Raw genomic sequence first — 16733 nt, 5'->3', positions numbered from 1 at the left:
AATTGGAGCTGATATATCCTTAGGAAATGTCAGTGGATTCAATCAAAACGCCTCCACCGGAGTCTGGAAGGGGGTGAAATTTAGAAAGAGGAAGAGAGAGAAGGACAGAAAGATTGTAAGAATCGCATCCGTGGCTCGGTGCTCCAGAGTTGTTTATAATCTCTGCGCAGTCGCCGGCAGTTTTATAGTGAAGAGAAACTTGTGGCGGTGCATGACGGGGGTTTTTAAGCAGCAGCACTGTCACACATGGCTCATTCATTTCAGAAATTCACTACACCCCATCAGTGCTCCAAAGGGTCTAGTGTCATGCCACAACACCCCTGAATATCTGATCTCGGCCTCCAGCTCCTGCACACCTCTCTGCTCCGCTCTCTCTTATTTATGTTTGCTGTGACTGGCCTGAATGTATTCTTCAGGGCAATAGAAATAGAAGTGCAACGCCAGCAAAATGGTGTTGACCTCTTGTTCTCGGGGCTCCGGGAAGCCAAAACTTCTTCAATGTGAAGTGAGTTACAGCAGGTAATGTTTTTTATCAGACCACACTAGATGTGCTGTATGTTTCTGATTCACTAGAAAGTTCGTAAGAGTCATTCATTTGGGAACCGGACTACGTTTATGGGGTTAGATTTGTTGCTTATTTACAAACAAATTGTCACAAACACAACTCTGCCTGGCATTCATTTGTGGATTACAATAATTTACAATCATGATTACCCACATTCTTCAAAACATCATTTTTGGATTAAATATTGGTATAAGACTGGAAGACAATTGTTTGGTCCAATGATTTTATGACATTTTTAGAGGACAAAATGTAGTCAAGGTACAGATTCGAAGCAGGTTTCTGGACATGCACATGTGAACATCTTTGCTGATCTTACCTGTACTCTACTGACTGGGTCCTTCTTGATCCACTTGATGACGGTCTCATAAACCAGCTCCTCGGCCTTGGTGTTCAGGCTGTCATTGGACAGGTAGTTAATCAGGTCTTCTTTGGAGATGCTGAGGATCTCGTCTTGTCCCGCCACATCTGGGAAGTTCTGTAGGGCGAAGGCTTTGGCCATGTTGTGGAGCTCCGTGCAGCACATGGCCTCGGCCATGGCCAGAACCCCCAGGCAGTTTGCTGCAGTCAGCTGCTTTTCTGAAGAAGAGAACAAGAGAGGCGCTCACATCCATAAAAGATCAGAGCACTGAGGGGATGAGGCTCTAGCAAAGCTATCTGTGCTGTATATCTGGGAGGCTCCAGAGAAGGGCCCCTGCTTAAGGTGCTCTGGAGACAAACAACAGAACAAATCAATTGAGCTCAGAGCAGCGGGTTGGGGACACTGTCCTGGATTGGAACAAGATTAAGTGTTTTTGTAAGTGGAAAGCCCTATTTTACACTGCAAGAATCTGAATAAGAGTCTGACACTCGTGCCATTCTGACTGAATCTAAGCCTAGATTGACAGTCTGAGTGCTTTCAAATACAAAAAGCATAAAAAGTTCAAGTACACATCTGTGGTGAGATTAATTATATAAAATATTACCTTACTTTTTTATATAAAAAAAGGAATTATTGAAAGATAAAGATTTTGAAAGATGGATTTGCAATTTAACATATTAAGTCTCTTTTACATGTACAAAGAATACAAGCAAAATTAGAAAATTAGAGAAACAAAACAAACAAACAAACAAAAAACTCCCAAACCATGCCTTACCAGAACTGTTTACATTAAATTGTAAAGTATGATGAAGAAAAATTCAAACATCACATTAACATTGTGTCATATATATATATATATATATATATATATATATATATGACACAATGTTAATTTGATGTTTGAATTTTTATATATAATATATATTTATATATATATTAGTGCTGTCAATCGATTAAAAACTTTAACTAGATTAATCACACATTTTTTCTGTGATTAATCGCAATTAAAAAAGAAATGTTTTTGTACGTTTTTAATATATTTTTTAATGTAATAATTTCACAGTTAATCAAATTAATGTAGAAACAACATAAAGACAGTATATTTTAAATACTTGTTTAAATGGCATCTTTTTATGAATGAAGGCCAGTATTACTGATATTAATACAGCTACTGATTTTTTTTTTTTTTTTTTTACATTTATTATTAGGCTTCAAAAATATAACAGTTTTTAATTTAAGTAAACTTAAAACAATGCTAACATAAACCCATAATAAATCATAATAAATAAGTCATGTTTACTCCTGCCCTTCCTGTCTTAACAGTTAGGAAATATACAGAAATTTAATAAAGTTATCAAAGTTATATGCAGTCTGCACTGCATAAACTATAAATTAAATAGTTAATCCTTATAATCAGCGAGTCATTTTCTCTGTTCCCTTTGTTCTTTAACTTTACTGACAGGAAGCTTTATTGGCTGCTGTCCCTTTAAGAGCAGACAGACACGCGGATCTCACCATTTATATACTGTCTATGGATCTCGCCTCATTCTCTCACAACTCTTTTTGTTCATTTTAGACTTTATATAAATTATTTAAGATTGCTCTTATGAGGATAATCGACAAAACTGGCACTTTGGGATGTTTATTGTTAGTTCAAGTGCTTAAGAGAGCTGGATTCTGGCTCCCTGTCTATGCATTGTGTGTGTGTGTGTGTGTGTGTGTACGTGTGTACGTGTGTGTGTCACATAAGGGCATTCACAGACAGCGCATTCTCTTTTGTCTTGCCGTGCTTGAAATGTTTAAAAGCATTTAAATGAATAAGAGCGTGATCATATAATGTAAAGCTAGTCAAAGGATGGCAGAAAATACGGATGCTGCGTTAATTGCGTTAAATAATTTGACACTTTAAACCAGACAAAAATTAATCGCATGCGTTAACGCGTTAACGTTGACAGCACTAATATATATATATATATATATATATATATATATATATATATATATACACAGTACAGACCAAAAGTTTGGACACACCTTCTCATTCAAAGAGTTTTCTTTATTTTCATGACTATGAAAATTGTAGAGTCACACTGAAGGCATCAAGGGTTATTTGACCAAGAAGGAGAGTGATGGGGTGCTGCGCCAGATGACCTGGCCTCCACAGTCACCGGACCTGAACCCAATCGAGATGGTTTAGGGGTGAGCTGGACCGCAGACAGAAGGCAAAAGGGCCAACAAGTGCTAAGCATCTCTCGGGGAAGTCCTTCAAGACTGTTGGAAGACCATTTCAGGTGACTACCTCTTGAAGCTCATCAAGAGAATGCCAAGAGTGTGCAAAGCAGTAATCAAAGCAAAAGGTGGCTACTTTGAAGAATATTACATATTTTCAGTTGTTTCACACTTTTTTGTTATGTATATAATTCCATAAATAATTCCACATGTGTTAATTCATCGTTTTGATGCCTTCAGTGTGAATCTACAATTTTCATAGTCATGAAAATAAAGAAAACTCTTTGAATGAAAAGGTGTGTCCAAACTTTTGGTCTGTACTGTATATACTGGTCATTCTCAAAAAATTAGCATATTATGATAAAGTTCATTATTTTCTATAATGTAATGATAAAAATTTCATATATAATATATATGATATCATATATCATATATAGATATAATATCATAACTTTCATATATTTTAGATTCATTCCACACCAACTGAAATATTTCAGGTCTTTTATTGTTTTAATACTGATGATTTTGGCATACAGCTCATGAAAACCCAAAATTCCTATCTCAAAAAATTAGCATATTTCATCCGACCAATAAAAGAAAAGTGTTTTTAATACAAAAAAAGTCAACCTTCAAATAATTATGTTCAGTTATGCACTCAATACTTGGTCGGGAATCCTTTTGCAGAAATGACTGCTTCAATGCGGCGTGGCATGGAGGCAATCAGCCTGTGGCACTGCTGAGGTGTTATGGAGGCCCAGGATGCTTCGATAGCGGCCTTAAGCTCATCCAGAGTGTTGAGTCTTGCGTCTCTCAACTTTCTCTTCACAATATCCCACAGATTCTCTATGGGGTTCAGGTCAGGAGATTTGGCAGGCCAATTGAGCACAGTAATACCATGGTCAGTAAACCATTTACCAGTGGTTTTGGCACTGTGAGCAGGTGCCAGGTCGTGCTGAAAAACGAAATCTTCATCTCCATAAAGCTTTTCAGCAGATGGAAGCATGAAGTGCTCCAAAATCTCCTGATAACTAGCTGCATTGACCCTGCCCTTGATAAAACACAGTGGACCAACACCAGCAGCTGACATGGCACCCCAGACCATCACTGACTGTGGGTACTTGACACTGGACTTTTTTGCATTTTGGCATTTCCTTCTTCCCAGTCTTCCTCCAGACTCTGGCACCTTGATTTCCGAATGACATGCAAAATTTGCTTTCATCCGAAAAAAGTACTTTGGACCACTTTGGTACACGCCTGTGCACGGTGGCTCTGGATGTTTCTACTCCAGACTCAGTCAACTGCTTCCACAGGTCCCCCAAGGTCTGGAATCGGTCCTTCTCCACAATCTTCCTCAGGGTCCGGTCACCTCTTCTCGTTGTGCAGTGTTTTTTGCCACACTTTTTCCTTCCCACAGACTTCCCACTGAGGTGCCTTGATACAGCACTCTGGGAACAGCCTATTTGTTCAGAAATTTCTTTCTGTGTCTTACCCTCTCGCTTGAGGGTGTCAATGATGGCCTTCTGGACAGCAGTCTTACCCATGATTGCAGTTTTGAGTAATGAACCAGGCTGGGAGTTTTTAAAAGCCTCAGGAATCTTTTGCAGGTGTTTAGAGTTAATTAGTTGATTCAGATGATTAGGTTAATAGCTCGTTTAGAGAACCTTTTCATGATATGCTAATTTTTTGAGATAGGAATTTTGGGTTTTCATGAGCTGTATGCCAAAATCATCAGTATTAAAACAATAAAAGACCTGAAATATTTCAGTTGGTGTGCAATGAATCTAAAATATATGAAAGTTGAATTTTTATCATTACATTATGGAAAATAATGAACTTTATCACAATATGCTAATTTTTTTAGAAGGACCTGTATATGTATCTATATACTGTAACTGTTGTTCTGGAAGGAATGTTCCTACAGTCAAATTATAATTATATATATATATATATAATTGTTAATAAATTAAAATTACAAAAAAGGAAAAATATAAAAGTTGTATAAATGTACACATTTAAAAAACTACATAATTTAAAAAATGTAATAATATAAAAAGAAATTATATGCACATTTGAAATACCCCCCCCCCCCTCAAAAAAAAGAAACTGTAACTGCTATTAAAACTCATGCTTGCTGCAATGCAAAATGCTCATTTCTGACAAACCATCAACCAAAATTTTATCATAAAATACCTCCAAGACTTCAAACAACAAGGACTGCACGGCTAAATCACTCTGTAACAGATGCAGCCTGGTTCAGATCAACATAATGAATGTGGACCGCATGAAACCCCTGTGACATCGGCAGGTCTTACGCAACCCAATTTGTCTCCAATATAAAACAGAAGAGTACAAATTGTTGTAAAAATGATACAGTGAGCGCCTGGTGGAGGCAGATGGGCTTTTATTATGTCTGGGTCTTTGGAAGCTGGCCTGCAGAGCGCCATCGCCAATAAGCCAAACGTGCCACTCGTCTTCTTCCACTCTCGGAGGAAGGAAAAATTATTTTTTTAGGTGCGGTTTGTGCCAGAGGCTGTAAATGGCATGCTGCGGACAGACCGCAGAGCGAGGCTTATGCCTGGTGCTGGCATGCGTTTATAGACACGCTCTGAAGTCGACGGTGCTGTGTGTGGCATTACAAACAGCAGCGCCCACCACTAACACATGGGCTGCACCTCACTACCAATAAAACTTCAGCTGCTCTAACCTCTTTTTCTTAAACCTATTTTTAAAACACGCTCTGGTAATATGCAGTCTTTGAATTCCCAGACTGTGTGCTGTGTAGTTCGGCATTGAAATATATTTCCAAACCTGTGTTCCCCTCATTTCAACACACTCTCCCTGGACTTTATCAATTGTTTTGTACTTTAGCAACTTTGACATGCAATCAGATTTTTTGCACAAAGGCACAAACCAATCCTGAACCTGATGTTTCTGAACGCATTACATTTGTTTGGTTCTTACAAGCTCTTGCAAACATATGGAGCACTTCTGCAGACTCGAAAGAAACAAATCAATAGCTTTTGTTGGTATCGCTTTACTTCCTGATCAACTGACCTTTTAAACCAGAAGTTTGACTTCATCCACATTGTCTGTGCATATACTGTAGTTTATCAATGGCAGCACATTGCTGAACCAACCTAAGATGTTCCACTAGCATTACAAATGAGTGGGGTTGTTTTTCAAGAAAGAGCACTGAGTTGATTTTATTTTTTATTATAGATTTTTGTAATAACAGATTTATTTTCTGTTTGTTACAATGAAGGTCAAATGAAATATGTCTGGACGTAATTTATTTTTGCTGTTTATTATTATTAATATTATTTGTTATTATTTTCAAATACCTTTTTATATATTTTTTTTATTTAAAACAGCAATATTTTTAAATATTTGTACAATTTAGAAACAAATAATTTGTATTTTAATATATTTTGAAATGTTATTTATTCCTGCAATTGAAAACTGAATTTTCAGCATCATTCCTCCAGGCTTCAGTGTCACATGATCCTTCAGAAATCATTCTAATATACTGATTTGCTATTCAAGAGACATTTATTTTTATTATTATTATTATTATTATTATTATCATCAATGTTGAAAACTGATGTGCTACTTCATATTTTTGTAAAAATTGTAATCCTTTGTTTTATCAAGAATCTTTGATTAATAGAAAGTTCAAAAGAATTTCAGCATTTAAGTGAAATTGAAATATTTAGCAAGATTATAAACGTCTTTACTGTCACTTTTGATCAATTTAATGTGTCCTCATTGAATAAAAATATGAATTTCTTTAAAAAAAGAAAATCTCCTGACCCCCATTTGTTAAATTGTAGTGTACATTTTTTATACAAATTATAATCGAAGAGGTTAAGATAGAAGAAAGAAAAGAAAAATCAAGGTAAATATTACTTGTGAACAGAATGCATTTTATTGTGTGACATTTCCAATCAATCTAATTTTGCGATATTATTTAAAAAGATGATTTATGATGCATAAAAATCTATGAAATTAGCTTTAGCCAGACGAGTCTATTTTATCTATAAGCTTATTTCTAAACTCACACTACTTTCATTTGTCCACTGCCATTTTAAGAGAGATTGTTTTCTAAAAGTTCACAGGTTTAAAAGTGAAGAATATACTTTCTCGGCCTAAATCTTTCCTCATCTCCAGCCAGTCCTTTCCTCACTCTGGTGGTCACATCAGGCGCCTACATGTCATTGAACCTCTTCTATGTTTGGTATTGATCGGAATAATCAATGCTGGATGAGATTGTTTGACATTTCAATGCAATTGTTCTCTGACCTTTATACAAATGAAAGAATACATCATACAGCTTGTACATGACTCCATCTGATGGACGCTGGGATCTTATGAGTGACGCACCTAAGAAAGACACGCAGACTTTGCAGAAGGTGTTGAACTGAAACTTGTTGGCGGCCTCCAGCAGGGTTTTGGCGTTGGCCGAGTGAATGACCAGCGAGCCGGTGTAGACGAACTCCAGCAGCAGCTCCAGCACATCTGCACCGATGTTAGTCATCTTCAGCTCCAGCTTCTCTCCACTGCACGTCTCTCTCGACGACCTGACCACACACACACACACACACACACACAGAGAGCTCATGACCACATGATGTTTCAAGTACATCCAAAATCCATTACAGGATAGTTCTATGAAACGCCTGCCTTTTCCATTACATCATAACATATTTAAAAGCAAATAAAATGCATTGTGCCATTTAAATGAAAATGAATACATTTACATTTATTTGGGGTTAACCATATGACATATAAGATGGACCCCTTTTAATAAACAAAACAAAACAAAAACATAAACTGATGTGAAGAGGAGAATTTAACTCAGGTTACAATATGACTTTTTTGTTGTACATAAACAAATATATATATAAAAATAAAAAAAAATTATATATATATATATATATATATATATATATATATATATATATGTATATTTAAATCATTCAAAATAATTTATTAGTAATTAATTTATTAAGTAATAATTATTTTGTTTATATTTATATTTAAAAAAATGCATTATAAGGAAATTAGCAATTATAAATATATGTTGTTAATATTATTATATTTATATTTAACGTCATATTTTAATCACAAGAATGCATAAGCCTAACTTAACTAATATTTATTTTCTTTTGCCTTTGAATAATTGTTTTTACAATTTTACAGCTGACTTTACTGTTTTCTATTAGTCAGTATTAATGTGGTAGGGGTGTAACGGTACATGAACATGATGGTTTGCTATGTACCTCAGTTTTGACGGTTAGGTACATCTTGGAGAAAAAACTAAACATAAAATTGCTTTTCTTTTTTTTTCTTTTATTAAACAGTTGTTTACTGATTATGAAATTGCTCTTTCGTAACTAACAGGTAAAACATGATGAGTATAAAGTCAAATATTTCGCGAAATGCTCTTCTCTAGACTACATTTATAGCGCATTAACGAGCTGTGGACACTGATGAAATGCTACGTGACATTTTGTTTACAAGCTGTTTCATTGATGTCTTTTCCATGGTTTAAACACTGATTGAGTGATTACATGAGGCGGGAGATGTTCTTTCATGTTTTCTTTTCACATTTAAACTACAACCCGAATTCCGGAAAAGTTGGGACGTTTTTTAAATTTTAATAAAATGAAAATTAAAAGACTTTCAAATCACATGAGCCAATATTTTATTCACAATAGAACATATATAACATAGCAAATGTTTAAACTGAGAAAGTTTACAATTTTATGCACAAAATGAGCTCATTTCAATTTTGATTTCTGCTACAGGTCTCAAAATAGTTGGGACGGGGCATGTTTACCATGGTGTAGCATCTCCTTTTCTTTTCAAAACAGTTTGAAGACGTCTGGGCATTGAGGCTATGAGTTGCTGGAGTTTTGCTGTTGGAATTTGGTCCCATTCTTGCCTTATATAGATTTCCAGCTGCTGAAGAGTTCGTGGTCGTCTTTGACGTATTTTTCGTTTAATGATGCGCCAAATGTTCTCTATAGGTGAAAGATCTGGACTGCAGGCAGGCCAGGTTAGCACCCGGACTCTTCTACGACGAAGCCATGCTGTTGTTATAGCTGCAGTATGTGGTTTTGCATTGTCCTGCTGAAATAAACAAGGCCTTCCCTGAAATAGACGTTGTTTGGAGGGAAGCATATGTTGCTCTAAAACCTTTATATACCTTTCAGCATTCACAGAGCCTTCCAAAACATGCAAGCTGCCCATACCGTATGCACTTATGCACCCCCATACCATCAGAGATGCTGGCTTTTGAACTGAACGCTGATAACATGCTGGAAGGTCTCCCTCCTCTTTAGCCCGGAGGACACGGCGTCCGTGATTTCCAACAAGAATGTCAAATTTGGACTCGTCTGACCATAAAACACTATTCCACTTTGAAATAGTCCATTTTAAATGAGCCTTGGCCCACAGGACACGACGGCGCTTCTGGACCATGTTCACATATGGCTTCCTTTTTGCATGATAGAGCTTTAGTTGGCATCTGCTGATGGCACGGCGGATTGTGTTTACCGACAGTGGTTTCTGAAAGTATTCCTGGGCCCATTTAGTAATGTCATTGACACAATCATGCCGATGAGTGATGCAGTGTCGTCTGAGAGCCCGAAGACCACGGGCATCCAATAAAGGTCTCCGGCCTTGTCCCTTACGCACAGGGATTTCTCCAGTTTCTCTGAATCTTTTGATGATGTTATGCACTGTAGATGATGAGATTTGCAAAGCCTTTGCAATTTGACGTTGAGGAACATTGTTTTTAAAGTTTTCCACAATTTTTTTACGCAGTCTTTCACAGATTGGAGAGCCTCTGCCCATCTTTACTTCTGAGAGACTCTGCTTCTCTAAGACAAAGCTTTTATAGCTAATCATGTTACAGACCTGATATCAATTAACTTAATTAATCACTAGATGTTCTCCCAGCTGAATCTTTTCAAAACTGCTTGCTTTTTTAGCCATTTGTTGCCCCCGTGCCAACTTTTTTGAAACCTGTAGCAGGCATTAAATTTTAAATGAGCTAATTAAGTGGATAAAAGTGTAAAATTTCTCAGTTTAAACATTTGCTACGTTATCTATGTTCTATTGTGAATAAAATATTGGCTCATGTGATTTGAAATTCCTTTAGTTTTCATTTTATTAAAATTTAAAAAACGTCCCAATTTTTCCGGAATTCGGGTTGTATTATTAAAGAGGAAGAAACGATCCCGCTGCCACTTGAACTGAGGCATTTATACAGCGATCTGTCGCCACATTAAAGAGCGCCAAAACAGCATTTATTGTTTGGAATATCCTGAAAAAAAGGATATAATTTGAAAGATGAGACTTTGTTTCTTATCAAATGTTACAATACATAAATCTGGAAGTTTCCAACGAAGTTCCACTTTTGCACAGTGGTTAAAACAACGCTGTATTTATTCAGTACACATGCGCACCTAACCAAGAGACTCTACGTGTAACGTTACCCCTAGTAAGAGCTGATTAATACAGTTTGTAATGATTTTTTTGCCACTGTAAAGGATCTTGGGCAAAATATGTAGTAGTTTGATGGCTAAATAAATAAAATATGACATGTAAATAAATAAATAAATTAGTTTAAAGAGGGGGAAATATGATGTTAAAAGTAACTTTTTATGTTTTTAAGCTTTTTTTTTAAGAAAAGAAAGAATATTTCACAAACAATTTAAAACAAATGGGAAATAACACAATTAAATGGAAAATTTTGAAGTAGAAGAACTGAAATGGCTTTTTCTTTTGTAAATTATAATCCTATGTTTTATTTACAATTTATAGTAATATACCATTCAACTAAAGTAAAGAAAAATAATTATATATATATATATATATATATATATATATATATATTTACATACATATACACACGGAAAGACTAAAGACTAAATGTTAGCTTTTATTTCCATATATTCTATTTTGTTTTGATCAAAATGTGAATGTTATATAGAAAGTATTAATAAAAAGGGGAAAATGGCAAAATGCCATTCATGACTCAAAGAGGGATTAAAAAAAACTAAAACATTATAAATTCAGTAAAGTTAGATTCTTGTGAATATTTTTCAACATGAATTTCTCTTATTAACACATAGTAAAAGTTGGCACTAGTTATGCATCATTTCTCTTTTTTCTATTTCTTTTTTTTTTGCACACAAAAGGCATACGTTCTGTAGAGGGACCCTATAGGAAAAGCATAAAGCACAGATACAATACATTTTGTTCCCTGCATCTGAAATGAAACTCAATCTGAATCAAAGGGTGAGCGTGGCATGCTTTGAGGATGAGCACAGGTGGCACACAAATGAAGAGAGAGAATGACGGGGGAAGAAAGACATGCAAGGATAGGAGGGCTGACACCACAATCTGCCTGTCCACATGGAGCGATCGCACCGTAAACCGGCCGAGATGGAAACGCTTCATTATTTAATTAAGATCTGTACAGCACCTCGAGCACATTCACAGAACACCCGCTCTCAATATCTGCATACCTGCCTGCTCATGTCTTTCACACGCAGTCGCCCTGATCACTTCAAATGTACTAATTCCCAGGGGTGGATGGGAAATGTGAATAATGAGCAGCGTCAGAGGGTTTTATGCTCTGAAAGGAATAATAATCCCCTGAAGGTCAAGGGCAGGGGAGTGAAATTAATAGCCAAGCAGCCGTTGATTGTGTTTTAGTGTCGGCTGAAGATAGCACTGATGTGTACAGTCACCAGATAACTGCCAAGCTACCAGACGGAAAGCCAATATACATGGAAAGGCCATTAGGTGAAAATGAGATGATTCTAGATATTTATCTCAGCCTAGCAACACGAGCATTCAATACTGTGATAATCAATATAAAAACTGTCTGTAAAGTGATGCAATGCTTAACAGCATCAAGTGTCTAAATGCTACAGCATTCAAAACAAGCAGACGGGAATGCCGGTGTGTTCGAAAGCAAAATATTTCATCACATTTTCACCTTCTTACATAACTCTTGAGAACATTTTCTGAATAAACTGCCATGTTCAGTCTGCAACTGGATGCAGTGCATTTTCAAACACAGCATCTGAATAAAACTGCACATACTAAGTACTAATGACTTAATTTTAATATTTTTAGTATACTATTTACTACTGTAAATGCACATAAATGTGTTTAAAGATTTTGCCTCAAATATAAAAAATAGAATAGTGCCTTTGGGAAGCAATAAACACAAAGACAGTTTGCATTATAGCTGCTTTATTGTTTAATAATATAATATAATATAATATAATATAATATAATATAATATAATATAATATAATATAATATAATATAATATAATATAATATAATATAATATAATATAATATAATATATAATCAAATTAAGACAATCTATTTATGAAATTCATTAGTTTAAAGTGGAAAGATATTATTGCAAAAACAATATATATATATATATATATATATATATGTATATATATTTTATTTATGAATTGCATTTGCATAAAACGGGATGTATTAAATATATCCACGTAAAATGAATATATAAAAAAAATATTACTTTTACCAAATTCATTTGTTAAAAAAAAATGAAAATTATGGACATAATAATAGTATGTCAACAACAACAACAACAAAATAAATTAAATAATGATAATAAAATAAAAATACACTGAATATATATATAAATATACAAAGTGTATAGAATGTCTTAAAAAATGATATATATACAGTATATATATATATATACTGTATATATATATATATATATATATATATATATATATATATATATATATATATGTATGTATGTATGTATGTATGTATGTATGTATATATATATATGTATATATATATATATATATATATATATATATATATATATATATATATATATATATATATATTATAACATTATATAGAATATTATATAGAATATATATTTATAATGTTAGAGGCAAAAACCAAAAACCTTAAGTTATTCTGCTAAAAATTATTATTTGGTCATCATTTACATTGTTATTTATAGACAGGATTTATTTTCTATTTATTTTAATCTATTCTATCAAGCTCCAAAAAAAAAAAAAGTCCAAAAAGCACCATAAAAGTATTATAAAATTAGCCCAACTCATGCACTATATGTTGAGCCTTGTAAAGCCATACAATAGCTTTGTGTGATGAACACATCAAAACTAGCTACAGGCGTTTGCGTTTAATCAACTCCAAATACAAAATCAGTTTAATCAGTTTTTTTCTATCAGTAAAAAAAAAAAAAAAAAAAAAAAAAAATATATATATATATATATATATATATATATTTATTTATTTCACTTTGTTAATACATGGATTTAAAAGACTTGGAATTTAGTGCACACAGTCAAATGGAGCAGTTTCACAGAGCCTGGCAGTTTAAATCATCCACTTTCCCTGCTACAAAAAACAACTTTCCTTGTTGAAAACAAGCTTGGAGTTTCTGCTGAAGATCTCCTTTTGTGTTTCCCGACAGAAAGAAAATAACAGAGAAATGGGAGAGAAAATGGTGTGCGCCTGAGAGGATCCCATATCCACTATAGGCTGCTTTTTAACACAATACTTTTTGGCAACAATGTCTTTGACACCACACATAACCTGTTGAAGTTGAGCTGAACGACTAAAGGAAACCAAAAACGGGCGGGAGGAGCTATAGACACTGACGGACAGTGGGAAGAGTGGAGGATGGTAAGAGTGAAGAAGAGAGAGTCAGAGAGAGAAGAAAAAGTGAAGCAAGGGGACATTAGTTCTGCCACAGGAAGCCAGCAGCCATTCTTCTGGATCATGAGCGTGACCCCCCACCAAACCTAAACAAAGTCCCCTGTGGCCCTGTGCATGAACATAGGAGTGCGCAGGGTGTCATTAGTCTCCACTGATTGAGCACTTGAGCGGGGAGAAGGACAACTCAAGAGGACAATGTGCAATTACGCCCCTGGAACTACAGCTGAAAAGATTAAGAAACACCACTCCCTCCTGAAAAGCAAAAAAAAAAAAAACAGCAAAAAAAAAAAGCCAGAGTTTGTTATTTTTGTCCTCTCTAATTGTCTTGGCGATAGGATTTAAGATAATAGAATGGGATGCAGTCCTGGGTTAAGTTATGGAGCTGATAGAGAAGAGAAAGGCGGGAAATAAGAATGAAAAAATAAGAAATAAAAGAAAAGCATGTTCATCAACCAGGTAAATTAGTGCAATCTGAATCATCTGGAGCAGCAATTTGCTTTGTCTGAGCACTTTTATTATGGAAATCACTCTGGCTTTGGAGAGAGGTGCATATTTATGGAGCTGCTGATTGCAAGCGGTGTTTTTCAGCAAGATGGAGAGAGCGAGAGACAGGAGCAGCAAGCAAGTCCGAGAAGAAAGAGAAAGAAAGACTTCATGTCTGTGAGAGATGGAGCAGAGAAAGTGTTTACAAAAATGAGCATCTATTATTTTTCTCACTTGAAGTGCCATTTATTCAGCATTAGCAGCCAACATGAGGATGAGGATGATGGGAGATGGCCGCATGGTGCATGTGTGTGCAAACGGAGATCATAAATTAGCTGGGGAGCTCCAAAAAAACTGCTGTTCACTGTTGACTCGAACACATTCAAAGAAACACACACAAACACACACACACACACACACACACACACACACACACACACACACACACACACACACACAAATAACTTGAATATCTGAAGCTCATTTTCTCTGTACTTATTTAAGGACATAAATTGTATATTTATAGAAAATGTAAATAAATATTGTAATTTAATTTTATATTAAATTATGTGTTTATATTAGGGCTGGTAATCAATTATTTTTTTTAATCTAATTTATTACATGATGTGGTGATTAATTAGTCTAATTAATCGCACATCAAATTTGGAGAAATTACTCTGAAAAGATACTTTAAAGTCATTGTTGTGCAAAGCATCAAACAGAGATTACAAAAAGTAGGTTCAGCAAGAAATATTTTGTTTGATAAAAGTTATTACATATACTCATTTGGACCATGTGAGTAAATGATGACAGAATTGTCATTTTTTGGTTGGGTGAACTATAGCTTTAATAATGTATTTTCTTAATTTTATTATTATTACTATGAAAATATTACATTATTTCTTTAATGAAATGATACTCTAAATGATAAACTAAAACTGCTAGTAGGTTGTGGTAATATCACATTTATTCATTCATTTGATTCGTTCAAATGGCTGATTCATTCAGGAGTGAACTAAATGGTTCTTTATGTATGGTTCATTGAATCATTAGGCTTGTTCGACTCAAAGCGGATCATCACCATCAGACCGACCGGTGTGTGACATCAAAGAACCGCAAGAGCTTAGAGAGCAGATGACTCCTTGTGCTTTTGACTTCGATGTCATACACCGATCGGTCTGTGCAGCGCCACTTCAAAGCAAATGCGACTATAGCCAATGGTTCAACGCGCCAAACGGTTCACCAAATTAATTCAAAACGTGGATTAAAAGAAATTAAATGCCACTGCGGGTTGCTCAGAGATGAACAGTTCTGCTTTGTCTTTCTTCTAGTTGGCAAAATTAAGCAAAACAGACAACATTGTGTCTAAAATAATGAGCTGTTGTATAAAAGATGAGTATCACATTTGCACTCGTGTGATATTGCACTTAGTCTACAGCTTGTGTGATATTTCTTAACTATGTGATGTAAATATGAGACACAATCTCAAATCTCTTTGCTCCATATCTTGAATTTTAGGGACATTTTCTAGGCTCCATCACACAGTTGTTGCTCTGCCTCATATTAGTTATCACTCGACTGTATGAAATGGCAGATGATCCACATAGTTTTGGGGCGGGGCAAGTGCATTAAATGCTTTAATTTTAACACGTTATTTTTCTCCATAATTAATTAATGTAATTAACGCATTAAGTTACCAGGCCTAGTTTATATATGAAGAGTTCAGATGCAAAAGCCTCTAAATGCAATCTGAAATGTTCATCTAAAATTAGGATTTTTATTAAGCTCCTATGCTTAGGTGGAGTCATTTTACTTTAATGGCAATGTGCAGGTATATACATATATATATATATATATATACATATATATATATATATATATATATATATATATATAAAATCACACTTGATTATAAGAAAAATATATAAAAAAAAAAACTCTGAGAATTCAGATTTCTCTGGCTGTGTGTTACAGATAGTTTCAGCTGACAGAAAACATCCTGCAATATAATTAAGAGTATTAGTTATACCTCATTTCCTCCCATTTCTGCTTGCCTGAGGACAACTTAAGTAAAATATGACACAGCTTACCCCGTTCTCACCCTTTTTCGGCGCAAAACGAATACAAAGTCAATAAGAAAAAGCTACAGATAACGACCGAAATGCACGATGGGAAAAACGAAAAACAAAAACAAGGGTTTGGAGAGAAAATTGTGCTGCCGAATCATTACAGCATGAAATATGAATGAAAGAGCACACTGTGGAACTTCATTACTGTATATAAACTTCAACCCTCCCTGCAAAAACAGCAGAAAGTGACTTTGCTCTAGT

The 16733-nt window shown here is 34.8% G+C and overlaps 1 protein-coding gene across 4 annotated transcripts in view; it reads right to left on the bottom strand.

The window, feature by feature from the left end:
- LOC132092162 (kelch-like protein 29) overlaps positions 1-16733 on the bottom strand; it is a 240087-nt gene that overhangs the window by 50620 nt on the left and 172734 nt on the right. For all 4 annotated transcript variants that reach the window (XM_059498263.1, XM_059498264.1, XM_059498266.1 and 1 more), the window contains 2 exons: positions 7533-7729; positions 882-1141 (listed from right to left, as the gene is read on the bottom strand). In XM_059498263.1, coding sequence (XP_059354246.1) covers positions 882-1141; positions 7533-7729 — 457 coding nt within the window. The remainder of the gene's footprint in view (positions 1-881; positions 1142-7532; positions 7730-16733) is intronic.

The sequence above is a fragment of the Carassius carassius genome, chromosome 18 (assembly GCF_963082965.1).
Source record: "Carassius carassius chromosome 18, fCarCar2.1, whole genome shotgun sequence".
Taxonomy (NCBI): domain Eukaryota; kingdom Metazoa; phylum Chordata; class Actinopteri; order Cypriniformes; family Cyprinidae; genus Carassius; species Carassius carassius.
The sequence above is the reverse complement of the archived record's forward strand: the minus strand, read 5'-3'. Positions and strand labels throughout refer to the sequence as shown.